This window comes from Anolis carolinensis, chromosome 1 (genome assembly GCF_035594765.1).
Source record: "Anolis carolinensis isolate JA03-04 chromosome 1, rAnoCar3.1.pri, whole genome shotgun sequence".
NCBI lineage: Eukaryota > Metazoa > Chordata > Lepidosauria > Squamata > Dactyloidae > Anolis > Anolis carolinensis.
The window spans coordinates 318,648,073-318,674,272 of record NC_085841.1 but is presented as its reverse complement, the minus strand read 5'-3'; the positions used below and the strand labels follow the sequence as shown (position 1 = coordinate 318,674,272).

The window sequence follows — 26,200 nt, the reverse complement described above, 5'->3', positions numbered from 1 at the left end:
ACCCAATCCTTCAGCTGGCTCTCTCACAACCAACTGGTGTAACCATCCCAGAGTGACTAATATCCACTCAGTGAGCTGATTTTCTAAAAAAATATAATACATCAAAACAGAAGACCTCCCAGGCCTTGTGAACTCACGCTTTATAGTTGCTCCCTCCTTGGAGGTTACGGAGTCACACCCAGCTGGAATTATACTTCTCTATTATAACAAAAATATTTTGCATTTCCATAGTGTTTAAGTATCATGCGTCATCAGTGCAATTTAATTGACAACAATGCAATTAAATTAAATATGAGCCTGCCCAAATCTTAAAATCTCCAGAGGACAGCTTTTTTCTCCATCCCACCATTCTCCCAAGCTCATCTGGTGAGGACACAGTAGTTGCACTTAAGTTTAAGAACCTCCCCTCCAAAGGAAGTTCAATTTCCCCTCCCTTTCTGCTTTCTTGTTTAAAGAGGATACAGTGCTATGCAACTGGGTGGGCTGTTTTCAGTTTGTATTGTGTATTTTAATTACCTTCTTATATCTTAAAAGTAGTTTTTAATTGGATGTATGGTTTAATGCTTTAAAAACTTTTTTACTTCATATTGTTCTGCTTAATTTATATTGTAAGAACAAAGTCCCATTTAGAAGATAAAGCAAGGTACAAAGCAAATAAACAAATAAACAAACAAATAACTCTATTTCAATTCCAGGCTATAAGAACAAATGTGGCAGAGTCAAAACTGTGTGTAAATATGTCTGCAAGGCACTGCATGCTGTCACTATAAAAATTAAAAAAAATGATTACACTCGTAATTGTTTCCTTCCCAGTCACTTTGAGTCTTCTTTAGGAGAGGAATATGGAATATAAATGATGATGATGATGATGATGATGATGACGATGATGATGATGACAATTGTGATAATTAAAGTGAAGTAACTATTGAGGTTTTTAAATAGTTTTAGGAGCATCTTATGTCCATTCCCAATGATCTGAGTCAGAGTTGCACATAATAAATAATGTGCACCATCATTTATATTGCCAGGGAAAAGCATCTTAGAGAAACACTTCATCAAATCTCAACATTAAATTTCATGAAGAAATGAGTAGAAGAAAAACACTGACTTTAAATTATTGCAAGAAAATCTGATGAAATCTGGAACCTGCTGCATTAGAATAGTAAGAATCACCTAACATCTGAAAGACTTCAGCGCATAGGCATTTTTATGGTTGATTATCCCTTATCCAAAATAATCCTAAATCCAAAACTGTACATGTGTGACTGAGATAATAACACCTTTGTTTTCTAATGTTTTGTGCACAAAATTATTTTAAAAATATTGTATAAAATGATATTTCATCTATATAAAAAATATCAAACACATATGAAATTTGTGTTTAAACTTGGGTCTCCTCTCCAGGATGTCTCATTATGTACCGTAAATGCAAGTATTACAAAATCTAAAACACTTTTGGTCCCAAGCATTTTGGATAATAGATACCCAACCTGTATCTTTCTGAAAGGTAAAGTAGCCATTGAAAATCATGATGTTTACATAAGAAAATAAGCTTCTGACCAACTAAGCATAAATTTAACATGGAGTGGCTTTGTATGAATGTTAAAAGCCTTTAGACTCAAAATCTTTTGTACAAGAAACCGACAGAGGGCAGCGTTGTATTAACTTTGGAATTTTTCTTAGACTGAACTGCCATATAAAAGAAAACTGTCAAAAACATCTAAACCAGAGTGCAGAGAGGATGCAAATATTCCGAACCTAATACATTTGTAAGCTAAAAACACTGAAGCAAGCTTTCCGAAGACTACTGGACTTGGAAGAAAAAAAGAAACTTCACATAACATACTGACAGGCTGAAAAGACTACTGCAGTACACACATATGGAATTTCCCTTTGTAGTTGTTTTGCCCAGTGAGAAAAAGGTAAACGCATCACAACACTCCTTTATTCTTAGTGAACAGCATCTCATTATTGTATGGCAAGGGATGATGAGTATGAAAAACAAGAGTGAACAGTTATGCAATTCTATTTCCAGGAGCGGTACATTATCACAGTTGATATAAAATTTGATGTAATTCTGTTTTTTGCCATCATGTATATACAGCTACATAATTTGATACTTTTGTTAGTAACACAAAAATATGAAGATCGATTTAGTATTTAGTTTTTTAGTATCTAAAACTAGGTCTATAGAAGCCATTGTTTACTTCAGCAGAAAAAATAGTAGCATCTATTTGTTAAAAAGATGTCTGTAAAATGACAGTGAAATTTTTTTTCTTTAATTAATATAATTACGTAAGATGCTCAATTTAGTGCAAGATTTTATTTGGGAAATAAGGAACAACATATTCTCCATGGACACAGCCATATACCTGATGTCTTTGCAATTAGTCTGTATCGTTTAAAAAAAACAGCAATAGCCTTAACTGTAGCAAGAATACTTGCTATTTGGAAGCAGGGTACAAATTTTATATATTTATAAAAGCTTTGCCCAGTCAGTTCTTAAAGCATTTTTATAAGCAAGTCTTGTTTATTTTTTAAAGGATGTAAGCATGCAGAGCTGTGTCCTGCAATACAGCAATAGATGATTAGGGATTGTTTATTTAAGGCACTCACTAATTTTCATTCAAGCTGATTTCTGCTTGTTAGTAAGGGCACCATACACAGTATGCAACATTTCATTAACCACGATTTTCCCTAAAGAAAAATTCTTGTTTTCATTTCCTTTTTTATATTGTTATTTTTATTTCATAGCTTGCTGAGTGTAAAGACAAATTCACGCAGCAATTATACATATGCCCTGTGGACCTATGCCGAGTAAGATAACCAAAATGCAAGCCATCTTGATCAAAATAAAAAGCAATTCCTTAAGTTGTGTTCAATATCCAATGCTCTGCTCCTCCACGGGACATTGCAGGAGTCCACACATGAACATTGCAGAAAATAATATCCAGTCCATATACATCCAAGAAAAAAATAATATCTCCACTATTATATCTTTGTACTCAGTAAATAAATGATTAAATAAACGATTCAATAAATACTTTGTTATTGCCATTTATGAAAGATATCTAACAAAATTAGTTATTGTCCACGTTGCACTGAAATATATTAGCCAACTAATTTAGTGAGCTCTAGTAGCTGGTAGAAAGAAATACTGCATTGTTTATTCATATACAAGCATTTCACTTAAGGATAATGGTAGTGCTCCTAAAGGGATATAAAAGCAGAATGATTAGCAATCATTACTGTTAATTAGTGCTCACTTTGCATTTAGAAGGATGAGCTGCTTCTTTATGAATTAATGAAAAGTTTGGACTTAACTACTGATAGCAGAGAAAAAAGGGGGGGAAATCGAGGGACTGATCAGCATCCAATTAGCGAAGCCTAACTTTTAAACAGGAAAAGGTTTGAAAGGAATGAGTACAACTGGAAACTCATACTTCACATTGTGCAATTTCCCTGATAAAAGGAGGAAATGTATGTTTATCAATGTGCTGCGAGCACACAGTTCGTTTGGCGTCCTGTAAACAATGCCTGGTTGCCTGTTTCCGAATACATATGAGAATCTTGCAGATCCAGAAAACCACATTCAGCTGGCAAGGTCATACTTGCAGTGCCCTGGAAATGAGGAATTAGGGAAACCTGGCAATCAGAGGTTGAAGGCTGACCAGAAAAGACCCTGAGGGTTTCGAACCATCTTTCAGCACAAGCCCTCCTGTCTCTGCTTATTCAGTCTTAACACAACAGGACTGGAGGCAAGGAAAGCACACACCTGACTTGGTCAATTCGATAGAAAATGCTGGGCTTAAAAAAAAATAGTTACCCATTTCACATAGTATGAGTCTTAAATGTGTGTACGTGTGTCTACAAGGAGGTGAGGGGTTATTCATAACATTTCCAGATGAGACATAGGGAATTATGGGCATCCAGATGAAAAATAATGGATCTAAAAAAAAGGAGTAAGCAAACCTGGAAAAAAACAGTTTCTGAAAGTTATATTGATGTTAGGGTGTTGTGTGGTTGCCAGGCTGTATGGCTGTGTTCCAGCAGTGTTCTAGCAACATGTTCTCCTGAAGTTTCGCCTGCATCTGTGGCTGGCACAGATATTTACAGTCAAAAACCTCACTACTGATGACTTTACCTAATGTATTATTTCAAAGCATCATGTTCTCAGATAAGTGTACTTCAGATTGCAACTTTAATAATTGTTGGAAATGGGCGCACTTTGCTTAACTTGACAAATCCTTATTCAAGCAAAGAATATTGCTGCCCTCTTTTCTGGCTCCTTTAAATACCTTTTCATTCCCACTGAGGTTCATACCCAGGCACAACCAAAGTTTGGGTACATATAAGTAAACTTCTCCATTCTCTTTTTCTCGAACTGTAAACTCTTTAGACACATATTAATAACACTCATTTACATATACTTTCCAAAGAGTGCTACCAGTTTTATGCCTTCAAAAAGATAATCAGACAAAGGGAGTATACTACCAGTGTATTAGTCCAGCAAAAAACCTCAACACTACCACAACACTGCAGTAATAATTTGAATTAATTTAGATTATTTTATTTATGCCCATCCTTTTTTAAAGAAGGTTGGGGTGACAAATGATGTGTGTAGTTTACAACTGACACATTAAAACAGTCTTCAAAAACTCCCAAAAATAATATAAAAACAATAATAGAATCCAAAGCTTAAAAGAAAAATTAAACAAAGTTAAAAAGAAATTTCAAACACTGAATGCCATGCAGAATATTCTTGTTTTGGCTGCCCACTGGAAGCTTAAATATATGGAGCCAGTCTAGCTTTTGGGAGTTAACCGTTAAATCTACCTACCAAACTAACTTCAAAAGGTGTTGGGACCCACAATGAGGTCTCTGCTTAAGATTTCATATTGAGGAGGAGGCGAGCTTTTTTTCTGCTCTGGTGACTTGAATACGGAGCAATGGATTCAACCTGGGAGAGCGGGTAGAATTCGTCTAAACATTAGGAAGGTTTCCTAATGGTAAGAGCTGCTCAACAGTGAAATATGTTGCCCTGGATCATGGGGGAGTCTTCTTCTCTGGAGGTCTTTAAGCACAGGCTGGATGGCTATCTGTTGGGGGTGCTTAGATTGTGTGTCCCTGCATGGCAGTAGGAGGTTGGACTGGGTGGTCCTTGTAGGCTCTTCCAACTCTATAATTCCATCTCAAAATTCTGTAAGACTCATATCAGAAGAGGCAATCTATCAAATATCCTGACCCCAAATCATTTAGGACTTTGTAGGTCAACACCAACTTTTTGAATTGAACTTGGAAGCAAATTGAAAGTCAGTGGAGTTTTTGTAGGACCAGTGTTATATGCTGCTTGCAGTAGTCTGATTGAGAGGTAACTATGACACGAGCTACTTTGACCAGAAGCAACCTCCCCAAGAAATAATGCAGCATTATTTTTCTCATCCCGACTTTACATTTTTAAACTGAACTAGAAAAAGTCCTGAAATTGGAATTGTATAATTATATGCATAGTACTATCAAAATGAATGAACCACTCACGTATAAATGGCCAGATTTCCCTGCCAAAAAATTGCATTAGCAATCTGAAAAGGATATGATTCACAGTTTAATACATATTAGTTCAGTTTAAATTCTGCAGGAACATATGATGAACGAATTACCACCATTTAAATTAGAATGTCAAAATTTTATGGCCAAAGATTTTTTTTTTAAAAAAAAACAAGTTCCCAAATCCTAATAAGGTTAATGTTTCAGTATTTTTCTTTGACATTAATATAGAAAATTTCGATTGCAACATTCATCTGGGCCACCCACCATAATCAGAGAGCAAAGTACAGTAGAGTCTCACTAATCCAAGCTAAACGGGCCGGCAGAAGCTTAGATAAGCGAATATCTTGGATTATAAGGACTGATCAAGGAAAAGCCTATTAAACATCAAATTAGGTTATGATTTTACAAATTAAGCACCAAAACTTCATGTTATACAACAAATTTGACAGAAAAAGTAGTTCAATACGCAGTAATGTTATGTTGTAATTACTGTATTTACGAATTTAGCACCAAAATATCACGATATATTGGAAACATTGACTACAAAAATGGCTTGGATTATCCAGAGGCTTGGATAAGCGAGGCTTGGATTAGTGAGACTCTACTGTATAATAACTTCTCAAGTTCATGAAAATATTTTATTTCTGCAATTTCCATGTGGCAAAGTATCTTGGAATAGTTTACAAAAGTTAAAAATAAAAACAAAATTATCAATTAAAGATTTTTACAATGAAAACTGATACATCAGCCAAAATGGTAGCAAACACTGAAACACTGCAATGATAGGAGCTTCAATAAAACATGAAATAGTAAAAGCAATATAAAAAGAGAGGGTTGAATGTTTGCCAAAAGAGATGTTAAAGGGCAGGTACTCTATTTCCACAGACTATTCCATATTTGGCTCTGAAGAAAGTTTTTTCCTAAAACCTATGCAGATTTTCATTGTATGTAAATATTCAACCTTTGTTTCTGATTACAGCATACCTGCTCTGCCTTTTCAGATATATAAAATTACAGTAGTAGGTGTAGTAGTAGTAGTAGTAGTAGTAGTGTTCTGCTTTTCTCTCCTAAAGGAGACTCAAAGAGGCTAAAAGATAAAATGAGCTTGGCTGTATCAGACCAATGGTTCTTCTGGTCCTAACTTCAGTTGCCAGAGGAACCAACCCAATCCTACAACATCCTTTCCACTTGTTTTCCTTTTCTCACCAACTGGAAACATCATATAACTGGTGTTCTGATTAACCTGGAAGAAATATTAAACAAATGCTGTATATACCCATGTGTGAGTGATAGGTAATTATTAAAAGTATGAATTCTTGTTTGCTAGCTTATATTAGTTGAGCCATGGACTCAGAGATTTCCTATCTGTAACAATAATGTTACTTGGAACAAATGAAATAACTCATTCCCAATGGTTGTGATGTGTGTGCACCCTCAAGTCACCCATTCATTTCATAGGGTTTTCTTAAGCAAAGAATACTCAAAAACTATTTTGCCAATTCCTTCCTCTGAAACATAGCTTGCAGCTTCTGGTATTTGTTGGTGGTCTCCCACTCAAATATTAGACAGAACTGACCTGCTTGCTTACCTTCCAAGATGAGATGGATCTGGTGCCTTTAAGGTATGTGTGGGCAGCTGTGACAGTGGACAATGAAGCAAAATCCTATGATTCTGTACATCACTTATTTCTCTTGGCTACACTAGTTGTTGGTGGCAGGTTGCTAACATGTTACTTTTTAATTGCTTAAAAGAACACTTTCAAAATAAAAATCTTCCAAAATAACCTCTCAAAAGTAACATTTTAGTAGTAAACAACATCACTTGCTACACTAAATATAGCTTTGCAAAAGTAACAAAGTGACCACTCACCCCACCCACAAACACACAAAGGGAAAGAGGGCATAGGTAATGCCATTATTTTCAATGTCCTACCCAAAAAGTATGATAACAATATAGTCTTATCATATAATGATGTTACTGTAATGTATGTTAATGCATGTGATGTAGGTTTTCTTTAAGTATTTTTATGAAGAGACTAGCTGTGCCCGGCCACGCGTTGCTGTGACTTGTCTGGTGGTGTTGGTGAGAAATTGTTGAGGTCGTGGTGGTATTGAATGTCTGTTGTATGGTTGTATTTATGTTTAGTATGCATTTGGTTGTTTGTGTACTGTGAAAGTGGTGAGGGTAGAGGAGGTCTATATCCCTGTGTAGTATTGTATAGTATTTATACGTTGTCCATGTGTTGTGAATGCTTGGATTGTGTCCTGCTGCATAGTAGAAAGGGTTGGGCTGGATGGCCCTTAGGGATCTCTCCAAACGCTTGGATTCTATGCTTCTATTATTATTATTATTATCATCATCATCATCATCATTACTATGTAGAGGCTGGATGGGCATCTGTCAGGAGTGCTTGGATTATGTCCTCCTGCATGGTAGAAGGAAGTTGATCTGGATGATCCTTAGGGGTCACTCCAAACCTTAGGATTGTATGATGATGTTGTTGTTGTTATTATTATTATTATTATTATTATTATTATTATTAGTAGTAGTAGTAGTAGTAGTAGTAGTAGTAGTATTGAGAGGCAGGGTGGCCATCTGTTGGGAGTGCTAGGATTGTGTCCTGCATGGCAGAATTGGGTTGGACTGGATGGCCTTTAGGAGTGTCTCCTAACTGTCTGATGCTATGATTCAATGTGTATTATTATTGTGAAGATATTGGATGGCCATCTGTCAGGAATGGTTGGATTGTGTCCTCCTGCATGATATAAAGAAGTTGAACTGGATGATCCTTAGGGGTGTCTCCTAACCTTATGATTGTATGATATTATTTTATTATGACACAGCAAACAAGATAGATATGCTGGATTATATGATATTATTATTATTATTATTATTGAGAGGCTGGGTGGCCATCTGTTGGGCGTGCTTGGATTGTGTCCTCCATGGCAAAATTGGGTTGGACTGGATTATCACAGTAATTATTTCATATTACAGTAGAATCTCACTTATCCAACATTCGCTTATCCAGTGTTCTGGATTATCCAACGCAGTCTGTCTTTTATTAGTCAATGTTTTTGTAGTCAATGTTTTAAATTCATTGTGATCATGGTGCTAAATTTGTAAATACAGTAATTACAACATAGCATTACTGAGCACTGAACTACTTTTTCTGTCAAATTTGTTGTATAACATGATGTTTGGTGTTTGTATAATCATTACCTAATTTGATGTTTAATCGGCTTTTCCTGAATCCCTACTTATTATCCAACATATTCACTTATCCAACGTTCTGCCGGCCTGTTTATGTTGGATAAGTGAGACTCTACTGTACATTTATAATCTTATATTATCTGTTTAGAATTGGATTATATGAGGCCCCTTCTACACAGCTGTATAAAATGCACACTGAAGTGAATTATCTGGCAGTGTGGACTCAAGATAATCCAGTTCAAAGCAGATAATATAAGATTATAAATGGGTAATATAGCTGTGTGGAAGGGCCTTGAGTCTACACTGCCATATAATCCAATTAAAATCAGATAATCTGTATTTTATAGGCAGTGGGGAAGAGGCCTGAGGCCTAACTGTGCCTGTCCCCTGGGCTGAGTAGGTTGCTAGGAGACCAAGTGGGCAGAGTTTAGCCTTGTAACTGGCAGCAATTGGATAAAACACAATTATTCCTCTCCCTCTAATTAGGACTTTATTTTTCTTTTCTTTTTGTTGTATGAATGTAGAGGCATGGATGAGGAGTTGTGTTGCCAAGTTTAGTGTTTCTGGGATGTGTAGTTTTGTTGTTTTGTCCTAGGCCGATTTTTTTTTATCCTTTTATATATATAGATTGTTTTAGTGTATTGTTTTCTGGCATTGAATTTTTTCCTATTTATTGAAAGCTGCCCCTTGGTTGAAAAAGGTAGGGTAAAAATGCTGTGAATAAATAAATAAATAAATTCGGAGGTACAGAAAATGTTATATCGTAATTTCATTAAAATTCTCCATAAGGACAATTATTATTAACCTTTTAATGCACGCTTTATTTGTACTGGATTTTGTTTCTTAATTTTCAATCCAGCATATATAGAAAGTGATATGAAGTCCAGTAACACTGGCAGAATTTAAACTTCATAGCTCAATTAGTCGGATGTATTTGTATGAATTTTATATGTTGTACGCTGCTTTGAATCCCACCCACAGGAGAAAAGTGGGTTAGAAATGAAATAATAATAATAATAATAATAATAATAATAATAATAATAATAATAATAATGGAGAAAGGGTACATCCATTTTTCCTGAAATACATTTTACATGGCCTGGAACATTAGTGTCCAGATCATAACAATGGAAGAAAAAATAAAGACATCCTTAAATGACAATTTATTATTATCAGAAAATTATTTACATCTTACTTTTAACTAAAAAAATTAAAGTTGGCTAACAATGCATTCAGAAAAGCAATTCAGAAAAAAATCTAGAATTTTATAAAACATTAGTAAAGAACCGAGGTCTAAAACCCATTCAGCCTTTCCAAATGGCAGCTTTATATATTCTTCAGCAGCCCTTATAGCTTTGACCTTTGATTCCTATACTGTCCATCTCAGTATGTAGTATTCAGTGAAAGCCAGGTCAGTGTATAAGTCCTTAAGCCAGAGGTGGGAAAGTGTGGCCTATCATCTATCATTAAACTTCAACTGCCATCATCTTTCCTCACATACCATACTGGCTAAGACTTATGGAAGATGCAGTCAAAAACATCTGGAAATCCTCCATCAAAATCTAAAGCAAGACTTTGGATCAAAAGAGATCTCTGCTTGTGCTTTAAACTATCAGCCCTGCAATTCTTTCATAAGTGGCATTTTCACTGAATCCAAAATAAGGCAGCAAGCATGGGGGGAAATCAAAACTCCATAAAAGAATTCAAATAAATCTTTCAAAAATTTAAAACTAATCATTCAGTACTTCTATAGTAGAAGTCTATTACAGTAATGACAGCTGAAAGAAAAAAATTGTTCCACTGACAATGCCAAGTGTAATTTTTCTACATATATATGACAAGTAGCAAATTCTATAAATGGTTTTATAGGCTGAGAAAACATATTAAAAGTTTAACAGTGAGCACGCACACTGGTTATGTCCTGATTTCACTGACAGGTCATGTATAAACAGGCAGACAAAAGGCAACTGTGCAGGATATTAGCGGTGCGTACCATACACATGCAACTCTGCCATGAAACTGAGTATAAGAATCAATGGTAGCATTTCTTCCTCAACTATACTCAAATGTTATCTCTAAAGGGTCTATATGGTTGAATGGGTACACCTCAGCTTTGACCAAGAGAGGACTGGGCTTACCCAAGATTCAGTTTTCTTAAAGCAAATTGTGAATTATTTACAATGCTGATGTGCTGTAAAATTTATTTACATTGCAGTGGGCAACTTTCTGTTGTCAAATCAAAACACTGAACTCTCCCCAAACTCATCCTGCATTGCCAATTTCAGTGGCACTACTTTAGCAGTAGCAGACGTTGCAAAATTCTGGAGAGGGGGAAAATAATATACTGCCCATCTAATTTGAAATTATAAACTTAAATCAAAACTCCATACAACAGTAATTCTTCTAGAATCCTACTCCCTATCACAACTTTTGTTGAAGTTACATCAACACAGGATTTCCAATTGACATCAACATCTGTTCTGTGCTTCCTTGACGAATCTAGGTACAATGATGGTTGTCTACCACACTAGACTTAGCTGGCATCTATTTTTCTCACAAAACTATAAATTAAATAAAGTGTAAAGGAAGAACAAAAAATTAGTCATCTCCATCTATGTTTTATAGCAATCATTTTGAGCCATCCCAGTTAACATTTTAAAAATTAAAAAAAAATGTTATTGGACATCCACTATCCATTGTCAGGTATTTTGAGAAGTTTACCTCCAGGCATCCATAGTGACAACATTAATTATCACAGTTGAAAGGAGACTTACAAGAATGTTTTTGGCCTACAACTCCAAGAAATCCCAGCCAGTTTACCAGCTGTTAGGATTTCTGGGAGTTGAAGGCCAAAAACATATGGAGACCCCAGGTTGAGAACCACTGTCCTAGAACTTCTCTCTTAAGTATATTGAACCAGCTTCTTACATATCTAATCTCTAGCAAATTCTTATCTCTAACAAATTATGAGATGACGTCACTTATCACCTATGATGTAAGAACAGCAACATCAAGTCATGTTCTAGGTCACCATAAAATTGTTCAATAAGTATACTGAATACAACTATAAAGCAACAAGCCATCAACCGATCAATATGATACCAACAATCACAATGCTGTGTAAACCATATTATAACCACAATGACATATAAACCATATAGTGCAAGTGATCATAAAATGCATAAGCTACATTTGTGGAAGGCACAAAAGATGGCTCAAAACAATAGTATAAGCTTCAATTTTAAGACAGACCCACTGAATGAATGGGACTTAAATAGGTGTCAACTCATCATAGAACAGTAGATTCAATGCTGTATTTTACTTCAGACTATCAAAAAGATTCAAACTATATGTTTTCTTTCAAATTATATAAAAGTCAGCACTACCAAATCTCAATTATGCTGCACATAATGACATTGCACTATCACTATCAATAGCCAAAAATGAGCAGCAAAGAGAAAATACACAAATGGAGGCCAACCAGATGCTACTTCTGTCACATAGTTTGTCCTTAAAGTTGATTTTTAATATTAAAAAATAGCCTATGCAGGATGGGTAAGACAGACTGGGATCATGGTAACATAACACTTAGCCCCATCTTGATAATAATTAGGTAAATCTACACTTGTTATCCACAAAGGATGTCTAAAGGAGGCTTACTCTTGTCTTCATCTGAGATCATCCTGCTCTCTGACTAAAAATATATGAGGTAAGTAGTGAATGTAGAGACACCATTCTGTTACATTTCACATCTATAATGGCCAAAAAGCACAGCCAACCATGAGCCATTGTCATGTTTCACCACTCCCACAAGGAGAAAAACCTGTATTCCTTTGCTTTTTTAAAGAGTAGCTTTACTCCTTTGTGATTCCGGTAGATTTAGCAGTTTTACATGGATTGGCTAGGTGTTGCTATGTCAGTATCTTTCATTATGATGCATGTCCTAAAAGTTTAATTGAACAGTGGTTTATAAGTTATATAAGTGGAATAAATAAACATTTCAAGCTTCAGAAAACTCTTTCAGCAAAAAGAAAAATCAACAAGCAAGATGTCTTTTTTAGGAGCATAGTCATTACAAGAGATTCTCTTCACTGATTCCTAATGTCTGGTGATTACACACAGGTCAATAACAGCTATATAATTCAAAAAACAAGTCTAAGGTATCTAAAATCATTAGTTTCTAGCAAACACATAATGTTTTTCAATATTACAAATTTTTGTTCCTTCAAAGACAAACCAACTCTATGACTAAAGTGACAAAATTAGAGAATTGGGATTTTAAAAAGTGTCCTCATTTTGGACATATTAGAAATAGTTGTTTAAATTAAACAGAATCAGTATGTCAAGAAAAGAAAAGAAAAGGGCAAGTGGGTGAACAGTTGTTCTTCATCTTGGTAACCTAGACCTTGAAAACATTACCCTTTTGGCTACAACACAACAATCTTCCATTATGAGAGTTGTAGACCACAAAATTAACCATTCCAAGTTGCATACTAAACCATTGTTTAGGAAGACATGATCATTACTGCCCCAGAGGGGCATATTTGAGTAACTACAAAGGATGTTGAAGTTTTGCCATTGTCTCTCATTGGTGGGGAAAAGAATAATGGGGGAGACAATTCAGATCCTAGAGAAAGTAATGACCTCAGCTTGGTGGGGGAAGAGTAATGGTCTCAGCTTGGTGGGTTTGCTCTCTAATGGCGTAAACCTATCTCTTCCTAACCCAAGGACCTCAGAGCAGTAAGATCTTCATGGTGTGAATTTGCTCACCTACCACTACCACTACTTGGTCTTGAGTTACTAAACATAGGAAGTTTGGGACACAGCGTAAAGACAAGTGAAAATCCTCTGTATGCTATCTATCCAAGAAAGCATACATCACACTTATGCATAGTCACTCCCAATGTACCAGCCAGTATGTGCTAATTAAAAGGGGCATGCATAGGCTGCACTAGAGGTTTGAAATGAAGATGAATAGCCACCTATCACAAATGTTGTAGCTGTGGATATTATGAACCAGGAAGAGACTGGACTAGATTACTTTTGAAGAAACTTCTAACTCTTTGAATCTATGAGAAGCCCTCCCAAATGCAAATATGAATCTGGAATGCAATGGTTATCCAAAGGGGCTGGATGTACATTTTGTGTATAAACAGAATAGACATCTACTCTAGATGACCAATTATTATGTGCAACTTTGACCATAAGAAAATTGAATCTTTTTTATTTTTCTAAGAAAATAACCTGAAATGATAAATTCCTTTATGTTCTTCCCTTCTATAAATTACCCAATTATTTATTGACATATGCAAGTTTTCAAGTGCAATTTTAGAACTAAGGCTTTTAAAATGATTTCAGCTGTAAAAGCATGGTTACAGAATGTCTATCATTAATGCAATTGATTCCATATATTTATATCTTTAAATTTTCTTGCAGTGAAATTAATATCTGCTCAGAACAAAAAAACACCTCACTTATTTAGTCCAAGACAACTTGATAACATCTCTTTCAACTATGGTTATAAATATCGTGCACAAACTTCCAAAGCAGTAGTTGTCAAGATTTAACATTAGCATTAATTTGTGTCATAACTGACTGTTATTCTCTGGATAATAGCAAAGTATTCAGTCCATGCTGTCTGAAGGAAAAATGAAAAGAAAGTTTGTCCTGTCACTAATCATTTAATTAAGTTGATCAATAACCCATTCTCTTTCTACTTTTTATAGCCAGAACCTAAGAAATTTTGTGCCAGAAGAGAAGAAATCTGAACAAGCATTCAAAGAATCATGTCTACATATCACCACTGAACCTGATTCTACAATGGATCTGCAGATGGACAGATGATCAAGTCAAATAGGCAGAGCCAAGGTAAACAAAGGTTCCAATAACAATGAAATAACTATTGCCAACTAGATCCAAATTGGTCAGCCAATTAAGTAATATCATCTCTAGACTCATCCAATTACTGAAAATAAGCCCACAAAAACTGTCATATCGAGAACATTACTGAAGTTATTATTGGTCAGCCAATTAAGTAATATCATCTATAGATGTATCCAATTACTGAAAATAAAGCCAACAATGGAACATTTCTTGGGCTTCTGATCACAGATCTTAAAATGTGGTCTCCAAAGAAGAATGTGAAATTCTCACCACTTTTCTTGGACTCCATAAAGATTTTTGAACATGCTATCTACGGTGAACCCATTTCTAAGTGACCTGTCAACCATGGAGCTCCTATGCAGAAACAGGGTTTTTCTAAGGTACATAGAATGAACATGGAGCAATGGACAGACCTCATTATTATTCCACATGACCTAAAACAGCAACAAAAGACACAAACAATCCCAGCAGCTTATTGTAAAAAAATTAAAGGGTTGACTGCACTCTTGGTGCTTGGAGGATACTACTTACTGATGTCTTCAATACTTCGAAGTCCTGGTCTACTTACAGAGAGACCTTCTCATAAGACTTAGGCCAAAGGATCTGAATTTTGCTACACTTACATGTAGATTCACTTGATTAGTAGCACAATTTATTTGGTGTTGCTGTTGTTAACGTGTGCCTTCATTTCTGACTTGTAGCAACCCTATCATGGAGTTTTCTATGAATAACTTTATATGTTTTTTCATTTTCTTTAATTACATCACCAACCAAAATTATTTCTTCTGTGGTTTCCCTCATCTCTAACTTTTTATTCTGTATTGTGAAAGTTAACATAAAACTGAGAAACATATTCAATAAAAACTGTATTTAAAAAGACTGGCACAGGTGAATAAGCTGTATTTCTGGGGAACTTGATCATAACTGAAATCCATAACTGAGAAATCTCTGATAAGACTTGAAAGTCACTGGAGTGGTTTGAAAACCATTGTCTTAGACCACTACAAACTACTACTTTTTTATTATTATTATTATTATTAAAAGCAGTAATCACATTTCTTTTTCAACTCATGAAAAAGCCAATATCAACAGCTGCAACTTCTCTATACCTTATTGTTTTTCAGGGTTACAGCAGAAACAAATTTTCATTTGGAAAAATGTACCCAACTAACTTGGCAGGCAGCTAGAAAAGATAGCTCAGAACTGATAAAGGAAACTGAATGAAGAGTTCCGGCCTATTATCTGTGAATGATTTCTTCTCTCTCAGACATGAAAGATACAGCATGGTATGAAGCCCAGTGTTTTCTCTGTTACTAACCTTCTTGCAGGTATCTATAAGCACAGTAGAAAACTCCTTACTTGTGCTGCTTCAGCCCTATGCCCCAAATTATGAATTATACTGGCACAACTATAAGCAACCTATTCAGCAGGACAAGAATGGCTCCCAAGACTAAGGTTCTGAGTGCCACCATAAGAATACTTCAAAACAAATTGGAAAGTGGCAAAACTCGTATTAATTCCTTGCAATCTGGGTGATAATCAGGATAAGCAAGAACGTAATGAACGTTTTGAGCCCTTGTTTATGTTCTAGATTTTTAAATACCAACAGTATGTTTCCTAAAGCATGTGTGAAATCTAAAAATATTCTTCTGAGACTCTTCACAGATTTCTCTAAAGTTGGGTGCAGCTCAAATGTGCCATTGTTCTATAAAGGAAATCCAAGTTTAGAAACAACATAAGGATTATTATATTCTGAGCGATGGAGAAGGTTTTCAACAAAAAAAAAACCATACAATTTCTTTACAAGGAGCATCCTATTTGAAATTCATCCTCCCTTAACTCTCACAATAGTACAAGTGGAAGAAATACAGGTTTACACTGTGTCACGAGCAGTAACACAGAGCACAAAATAAACAATACAAACATAAAACAACAGCTTTGTCTATATTTACACCAAACTCCCTACTACAGTAACAACAATCATGTTTTCAGAACTGAAAATCACGATTCAGATTCTAATTAAACATTGATTAAAAACCATAGAATGCATACAACTATTTTTATTTTTGTCTCATGTGTCAAAATTTTCATCCCACTCCCCCAAGAAACCAAGGAAATCACAGCGTAAACTGCCATATTGCTGCCAACCCTGCAGATTCAGTGATTATTTGTATCCAGGAGCACTCAGCTAACTACATATAATGTTCTGTTTCTCTTGATTTTCTCATTCACTTCAGTTGTTGTGTTGTTTATTCGTTAGTCGCATCCGACTCTTTGTGACCTCATGGACCAGCCCACACCACAGCTTCCTGTCGGCCATCGCCACCCCCAGCTCCTTCAAGGTCAAAGCGAGAGTAAGATATGCAGATTGAAAGATGCTCTCTCCAATTACAATTTATGTATGTGTCCGCATATCTTATAAGGGGTTGGTTAAACCTCCAGTTTGCTAGTAAAACTGAATTACTGTGTCACAAAAATATGTTGTTTAAAAGCAGTGTCACCAACATGAAATGTTTGTAAAGCTGTGTTATAGAAGCTCTACATATACAAAAGATAAAAGATGGAACTACTGATGAACACAATTAGAAAGTAATGCTGACCAATAATTTATGTGCACAAATTTTGAGATCACGTACTTTCCCCTGTCTATTCCTTCAAAGATGTATCTGTGAAGAGATGAGATGTGTTACTTCCAATTTCAAGCATTATCCCTGAAACCTGGTGTGGTTAATTCTAATTATGGTTAGTTGTTGAAGCCAGTATGAAACTGGCTTGTTTCAATTGATCATAGTAAATAATATTGCTATTTGTTCAAGTTTCCATGTAATGCATATATTTTGGTTAAAAATGGAAACAAATGTCTCTCTGTTCCTCCTCCCAGGAACGAGAGTATGGAGGGTGAATGTCCAAGGCTATCTGCAACTTATTCATGACAATGATTATATTCGACATTTGAACTAAAACAATATATTTGCTTTTTCGAAGGGCTCGCTACCATAAAATAAAAAGTCTAGGTGAAACAATCAATCACAATCCAGGATCTCACCAGTAACAAAACTGCAATTGAAAAAGTACTTGTAATGCTTTCAGGAAAGAACATAATATAAATAATAAATTATGTCCTCTTTGATTTCTTTTAGAATTCATGGGCTCCTTCATGGAGAATACGTGCTCCCTACAGTTAAGTACGGAAACAAAAGATACAAAACATAAGAAATTGGAAGTAAAACATAATATATCAGCAATGTAAAACCTGGCAGACATTGAATCATAAGGAGAATACTATTCTTCTTATGTATATCTTTTGTACTTCTTAGCATAAATCAGTTTTTACTACTATAATGGGGTCTTTAGCCTGAAGTCGGAAAGCAACAATAAAGTGCAGAATAAGCAATAAATTAAGACCTATTTCATCTAAGTTTATCCTCAGTGGGAAACAGGATACAGAGCAAAAAAATATAGGTGAATACAAGAGACTGGTGACTACAGGAATATTTCAAGTCCTTGGCCTAAGTATATTTAACCCTTCCTTCTTTTGAACATTTAAAACTGGAATTTTCACATGACGTACCTTAACCAGTTTCAGAAGCTGATAAAGGTCTTCCACTTCATCTCCTTCGCACTTGGTATATATTCTCCCAGTGTCCATACTGGTTCCCTTAATAGTGTATCGATAAAGAGGCAAACCCAGTGCTTCAGCATACATGTCTATAGCATGGTGCCCTACAGTTTGATACATATAACTGTCCAGCTCATCCGTATTCTCTGAAACACACAGAAAAGTATAATCAATGACCCAATTCATATAAACCATTCCAATTAATGTAAGCGTACAGTATCTCTTTCTCTGAACACACATATGTATGCAAATAAAAATAGGCCAAGTATAGAAGATTTTTCCCTACTCAGTTTCTTTTAATTATTCTCAGACAAAAAAATGTTTTGATTATGAAGAAGATAGCAGAGATAGGGTAGGAAGCGTAAGCTGGGGGTTTTCTATCTCCTTTGTTTCAAAACACTATACACTCATTTTTCTATCCTTCTGTTTTAGATTAGAAAAAATGCTCTTTTTCTCTGTTCTTTTTTAACATCGTAGAAATCTTTTTTATTGGATAACAATGTAGGAAGACAAAAATGTAAGATAATTTAAAAAATAACTTCATTTGTATCCCGTGACCATTTTCCCAAAAGGACTCAGGACGGCTTACAGAACAGCACATAATAGTGTCAGAAAACACATTAAAAATACAGGTAAAATTACATCAATATAGTAAACATTAACAACATCAAATAACATAAAATAACACATTACAAAAATAAAAGGCACAGCCTCAATTTAAAAGAATAATCAATAAACAGTACACATAACTACTATTAAAATGGGTAGTATAACATCCCAGCCACAGCTGAATTTCAAACATTAAAGTGCCAGTGTCATTATCAATTTATTTAGTCCTCTAAATTAGCTGATGTCTTGGTCATTATCAAAAACCTGCCTAAAGAGCCATGTTGCGGAAACATTGTAGTGTGAGGCTAGCCTAATGGGGAAGGGTGTTCCAAAGCTGTTCCAAAGCTACCACCACCAAGAGGGTCATATCCCTTGTCCCCACCAACCGCGCTTGAAACAGAGGTGGGACAGAGAGGAGGGCCTTCCCAGTAGATCTTAGAGCCCATGCCCGTAGGGGAAGATGCTGTCACAAAGATAGGTTGGACTCGAGCCATGTAGGGCTTTGTAGGTAATAACCTCCACTTTAAATTGGGAACAGAAACTTGTCGGCAGCTAGTAGAGTTGCTTTAATAGGGGTGTGGTATGCTCCCTATAGCCGGCACCCATTAGTAATCTGGCTGCCAACCTTTGCACTAATTGCAGTTTCCGAGCCATCTGTTAAAATGCCCATTCGATGTAAACTCTTGTGCCCTTCCTCATTCCTCAGATATTTGCAATAAAAATTATACGGAAAAATAATTACTCTCAAATACCATATTATGTCCCGAGAACTTTTCTCCCATTGATAGAATTCTTTCTACACCACCACAAAGGAAACAACTTTGCACAATGATCTGGAAAAATGAGTACACCATATCCAGATGACCTATCTCAGCATCTTAACAAGCACCAAATATTTTGTGAATTGCTTCTCACATTATTCCAACAACCACAGCAGACATTAGGACTTTTATAATTATAGTGACACAATGACCATCGTGATGTAAAAAAAAATACCTGGCACAAAACCCAATGGCTAGTTTCTACATGTATCCTCCTGCTCGGTTGCAAAGTTGTAAGTAAACTATCAAATAAATCCTATTAATATGACATTGGATATATTCTAGTTAGGTTTAAAAGAGAGACGATGATCCCATCTACATTGATACTATAATACAGCTTCAAGACTACCTGAAACTGCAGTAGCCACAAAACACACATCACCAATCTATGCTGTTGTGCAGATTAAAGGGTATACAGTACATTAAAGAAAAGTCTGAGTTAAGTCCTCTTATTGTGCAATAGCAGAACCTTATATATCCCAGATATCAAGACAAAATCAGCTCCACATAATGTGAAGAGCATTGTTGATTACTTCTACAAAGCATTGTATTTATCGATACAATGTAATATATTGTTATGCCAAAAAAAAAATTAAAATTAGCTACAGTGGGTCTTATTACAGTAGACTAGTAGAGTCTCACTTATCCAACATAAACGGGCCAGCAAAACATTGGATAAGCGAATACATTGGATAATAAGGAGGGATTAAGGAAAAGCCTATTAAAAATCAAATTAGGTTATGATTTTACAAATTAAGCACCAAATCATGTTATACAACAAATCTGACAGAAAAAGTAGTTCAATATGCAGTAATGTTATGTTGCAATTACTGTATTTATGAATTTAGCACCAAAATATCATGATATATTGAAAACATTGACTACAAAAATGGCTTGGATAATCCAGAAGCTTGGATAAGCGAGGCTTGGATAAGTGAGACTCTACTGTATTAGAAAAACAGGTTGTATGTTTCATAGACTGGAATGACATATGTTCTTGAATTCATATGAAGCTGTCTTACAGTTCAGAAAACTAGCCTATCTAACCAATGCTTAATACCCAGTCTTTGCTAGCTGCTCTTCATGTTTGGATCTCAACATTTCCAGGTAACCTCTTTACAGAGAATGGACCAATTAAGTAAGATGTTTATGAAATATCATTACTAAACATCTTTTTACAAAACAAATGCATAAAATTACAATGAATTACTGATTCATTCTGAAGCTAGACACTTGCACCAAAAGTACAACTTCATGCACACTTAAGAAAACCTATGACAAGTGAAAACATTGAACATCAAACAACAAAAATGACAATATACAGAAAATGCCATTCTTGAGTAACAACTGATAGCTTGTTAGTAGAGGCAGATGTATCCATCATAACAAACTACATTTTAAAAACCTTGCCATGGATTTGTTGTAATGTGAAAATATGCTAATGAAACATAATTCCCAAGGAAAATGGTCAGGGTTTTGCTGTACAAAAAGTTTGAATTCTCACCTTTATTTTCAGCAGGTCTTAAATTGGCCAAGGCAACAATCTGATGCCCAGCAGCAACACACTGCATCATATTGTAACAGCTGTCTTTCCCACCACTAGAAAAAAAGAGTGTATGTGCAATTAATTTCAAAACTAAACATACTTTCTTCTAAAAAACAACCATGTATTTATATTGATATACAGATATAAAAATGTTTATACATTTTGTTTGTTCAAACGGCCACTTTGAAAATGCTTAAGGAACTGAAAAATAGTATGCTTGTCATTGAAATGTAACACTTATGCACTGCTATCTATTGCCTAGGTACAAGCACCTGATGGGAAGATGGGATTTCACACATATAGGGGCTGCCCCATTATCTTTAATGTCACAAAAGTCTTTTTATGTCTATGTAATTATTTTCCACAGGGAATAAAATAGGAAATGATAGAGAGTTCACTGCAGGAAAGTGCATCATGGTGTTTTGGATCATGATTGATGTTTCCAAGATAGAGGATGTTTGTTGCAGAGGGTGGCTCCCTAATACTAATAATTTTCCCCAAGATTATTACTCATTATATTCATACAGGTCACAGGTTTGCATCTATCTACAAATAGACATTTTGCATTTAGCCATTGTAATGTCTTTTGAGATCTGCAATTGCTACTGTAACAAACAATTTGCAGAACAAAAAGGTGGGTTGAAGTTTTTTTAAGCTTATTATATATTGAAGAGTAAAAATTCCCTAGGTTTTGCAATCCTAGGTTTTATATATATAAAAAAGAACTAACGTTATGCCATTCTGCCTGAGTGCAATTATTAAAAACAAACCTTGAGCATAAGATAGTTTTCTGCAATCAAAGCAACAAGCCTGAAAAGCACTTAATGTTAAACCCCCCATTTTCAGTGACTTCTCATGGGGTTAAACTCAAATGCAAAGCAATGTTGTGTGGGTGCAAGACTGCCATCAGAGACAATTTTGCTGGTAAGGACATTAGACAATGAAAGCTACTAAATACCAATGCACAAATGCTCGATTCTTTACAGATAATACACCTAGCTTTAAAAAAAATAAAATGTTCAATTTGCGATTACTTCTCAGAGCATTAATATGACTGCGCTCTTTAAAGAAAATATAAAGTGCAAAAAGTGAACAAAAGAAGGATGCTTAAAACTATTTTAGTTCTCCTGAATTTGAAAGGACAGGTCACAAGTTTAGAGATTGCTGTTAACTGCTGTCTAGTTGACTCAGACTTGTGGCCATCCTATGAATGAAGACCTCCAGTTCCTCCTATGGACAGTCCTGCTCAGATCTTGCAGATTCAGGACCATGGCTTCCCTGATTGAAGTCTATCCATCTGTAATGAGGTCTTCTTCTTTACCTGCTACTTTTCAAGCATTATAGTATGACCCCCATATCCGCAGGTGATATGTTCCTGGACTTATTAGGGCAGGCATGGGCAAACTTCAGCCCTCCAAGTATTTGGACTTCAACTCCCAGAAATCAAATCCCAGCCAGTTTACTGATTGTTAGGAATTGTGGGAGTTAAAGTCCAAAACATCTGGGCCAATGTTTGCCTATGCTTGCATTAGGGAAATATGAAACCACAGAGAATAAAAAACCCTATTGAAATAAATTACTTATCTCAGAATGATTCAATAGAATTGAGCTGTAGGACTGAAAAAAATGCCTAGAGAGATGTTGTTTCAGATAAGGTTAGGTGTGCTAGTTCTATGAATACAGGTGTCATAATGTACTGTCTTTCATAGTGAGACAGGTCCTCTCATGATATGTCCAAAGCACATATGTCAAACTCAAGGCCCTGAGCCGAATCCATGTCATTTCCATGTGGACCTCCAGATGCTGGACTACAACACCTGTATTCTTCATCATTAGACATCATGACTAGAGCTGAGGGGACTTGTGATACAGTAACATCTGAAAGGCTGTGGTCGGTCTGTTTAGTAAGGAGAGGGGTTTGAATTGAGATACAAAGACTGTGAATATGATGTCTGACTTTAAAATGTTCTTTAACTTTTCCCCAACCTCAGAGCCACAAGTGCTATTGGGTTGCAATCCCCATTATCCCCAGTCCACATGGTGGATAATCAAAAGTGATGGGGGTTGTCATTCAATAATATCTGGGGTTCCAAATTAGGTAAAAACTAAAAAGACCTTACTACTATGTAAAAAAAATTAAAGTCGGCCCTCTGTATCCAAGGAGTCTTCATCCATACTCAACAGTCCTTTGAAAGCAACCAAAAGGCTGGCCTTCAATGAAAATGTCTTTGACACCCTGGTTCAAAGTATGACAATCTCAATTTAATCATCTTGGCTTCTAAGGAGGGTTCAGTTTTGATATGCTGTAGACAGGCAAGCAAACTTCAGACAACTGCACAATCCAGTTGGAACAATAACTTCATAACTTTGGCAATCAAAATGGAAAACAAAAGAAAAGTTGAGGCTGGTAAAAGAAAAAATAATCCTAGATGCATTTTCAGAGAAAGTTTCAAGTGGTTCCCAGAAGGCTCAACATATTTTTGTTTACTTATGCAATGTTTACTTAACCTAGTTACTTTGTTTCCCATATATACATTGCTAGTTTTGTATTAAAAGGATGTTTGCTGAAGGATGTCGAGTTGTTCTCTTGATTTGTGGTGTAGGAAACTATCTGTATTCTTTGTTATTTCTGCCTCTGGTGTTTGTTAACATAGGCCCCTTCTACACTGTCATATAATCTAGATCAGGCAACTCTCCATGTGTTTTGGACCCACAATTCCTAACATGCCTGATCTAGATTATCAAAGGAGATAACCAACATGATCTGCTTTGAACTGGATTATATGAGTCTACACTGCAATATAATCCAGTTCAAAGCAGATCATATGGATTTTATATGGCAGTATAAAAGGAGCTTGGGGTATATCTCTATACTGGCTTTACCTCCTTCGATAGGCTTCTTTTATGAAAGAATAAAGAGGGAAAGAAGCAGTGTGTCAAAGGCTTTCACGGCCAGAATCACTGGATTGCTGTGGGTTTTCCGGGCTGTATGGCCATGTTCCAGAAGCATTCTCTCCTGATATTTAACCCACATCTATGGCAGACCTCTTCAGAGGTTGTGAGATCTGTTGGAAACTAGGCAAGTGGGGTTTATATATCTGTGCAAAGTCCAGGCTGGGAGAAAGAACTCGTGTCAGGTGGAGGCAAGTGTGAAAGTTGCAATTAATCACCTTGATTAGGACTGAAAAATCTTGCAGTTTCCCCCAGGCAGGGGGAATCCTTTATTGGACTACACAGACTTTGTTGGACTACACAGAGATGTCAGGTTGAGAACCACTGATTTAGACAATTTCAACAGAAAGGAGGAAACCACGAAAATAAATGAAATCTGGTTACCGGTATTAAAAAACCTCTAAAATCAGGACAATAAATAAAGAACAAGGAGTCCTGGTGGCGAAGTTTGTTAAAGCGCTGAGCTGCTGAACTTACAGACCGAAAGGTCACAAGTTCAAACCCCGGGAGCTGCGGGAGCAGCCGCTGTTAGCTCCAGCTCCTGCCAACCTAGCAGTTCGAAAACATGCCAATGTGAGTAGATCAATAGGTACCGCTCCAGCGGGAAGGTAACGGCGCTCCATGCAGTCATGCCGGCCACATGACCTTGGAGGTGTCTACGGACAACGCTGGCTCTTCGGCTTAGAAATGGAGATGAGCACCAACCCCCAGAGTCAGACATGACTGGACTTAATGTCAGGGGAACACCTTTACATTAAATAAAGAACAACACTCAGAAAACAGAGGAATTCCAGACATGAATCAGTCAGGGCCAGCTAACACCTCTCAACAAAGTATTCCCCCAGGAATCAGATAGGCTTTGAAGCTGTAAAGCTTTCAATGCTAATCAAGGTTATTAATTACAACATCCACGTTTGCCTCCAACAGACAAAGAGTTCTTTCTCCCACCCTGGACCTCCCACAGATATATAAACCTCCCCTGTCTAGTTTCCAACAACCTCACAACCTCTGAGAATGCGGGCGAAATATCAGGAGAGAATGCTTCTGGAACATGGCCATACAGACCGGAAAGCTCACAGCAACCAAAAAAGCAGTGGTTTGGGGGACACAAGACTGTGAAATGAAATATGACAATGTCCAAACCTTTATTGAAAATTGTCAGCTCCAGAGAGTTTCAAAACATGGTTCTAGTTTCCTGTACAAGCACCTCATCTCTTCATATCCTGGCCATGATGGTATTATACCTCAGCTCAGACCCAACAACAGTTCTGTATTATTATTATTGTTGTTTAAAGCTTGGATTGCAAACAAGTTGTCAAAGGAGGGTCCTGTTACCTGATTAAAGCCACTACTTTCATGCTGGAGCTGTTTCCTTTCCTCCCAACCCACGTTGCTTCCCGGCTTGTGGCTGCTGGAGGCGGGCCTTCCTCCCTGGGCCTGTCTTTGAAGCTGCCTGAGTCAAAACACACACACACACACACACACACACACACTCTTAGCTACGTTCCATTCCGGCCCCGCTGTTTATTTCGTTGGCCCTTTCGATGCTTACTGAGCAAAACAGGCAGAGCCCCGCGGCTGAGTGAAAAGAGCCGTGGAACCGGGGCCGAACGAAACCTCAGGCAGGACTGTGGACGCCTAAGAAAGGGCAACGAGGCCGCCTGAACTGAGGGCAAGGGGAAAGCGTACGTTCGTGCTGCTTGCTTGGCAGCTGCGCAAAGACTGCTTTGAAGGCAATCTGATTTTGGGGTTTGTTTTTGGTTTGCTTCTGAGTGTTTGTATGTTTTGATTACATCTCTTTTGATCAGCTTGCTTTTCAATATATATTGTATTTGATCCGGATCCTTTTGTTTTGCAATTCCATGGTATGGTTTTACATTTTGGTATACAGTTGGTGCATCTATACCAGGCATGGGCAAACTTTGGCCCTCCAGGTGTTTTGGACTTCAACTCCCACAATTCCTAACAGCCGTTAGGAATTGTGGGAGTTGAAGTCCAAAACACCTGGAG

General features: G+C 36.3%; 1 protein-coding gene and 1 long non-coding RNA gene across 5 annotated transcripts in view; one reads left to right on the top strand and one right to left on the bottom strand.

Moving 5' to 3' along the window:
• The window catches only part of dph6 (diphthamine biosynthesis 6), a 320,194-nt gene extending 294,486 nt beyond the window's left edge, over positions 1-25,708 (bottom strand). For 3 of the 4 annotated variants that reach the window (XM_062968214.1, XM_008103108.3, XM_008103117.3), the window contains exons 1-3: positions 25,526-25,708; positions 21,197-21,291; positions 18,215-18,408 (exon numbers count right to left, since the gene is read on the bottom strand). In XM_062968214.1, the coding sequence (XP_062824284.1) occupies positions 18,215-18,408; positions 21,197-21,291; positions 25,526-25,548 (312 nt within the window). In that variant the 5' untranslated portion in view covers positions 25,549-25,708. The remainder of the gene's footprint in view (positions 1-18,214; positions 18,409-21,196; positions 21,292-25,525) is intronic. The other variant, XM_008103101.3, reaches the window with a different exon arrangement.
• Positions 25,709-25,742: 34 nt separating this feature from the next.
• The window catches only part of LOC134295477 (uncharacterized), a 69,690-nt gene continuing 69,232 nt past the window's right edge, over positions 25,743-26,200 (top strand). The window contains exon 1 of the long non-coding RNA XR_010002070.1: positions 25,743-25,939. This is a non-coding gene — a long non-coding RNA (uncharacterized LOC134295477). The remainder of the gene's footprint in view (positions 25,940-26,200) is intronic.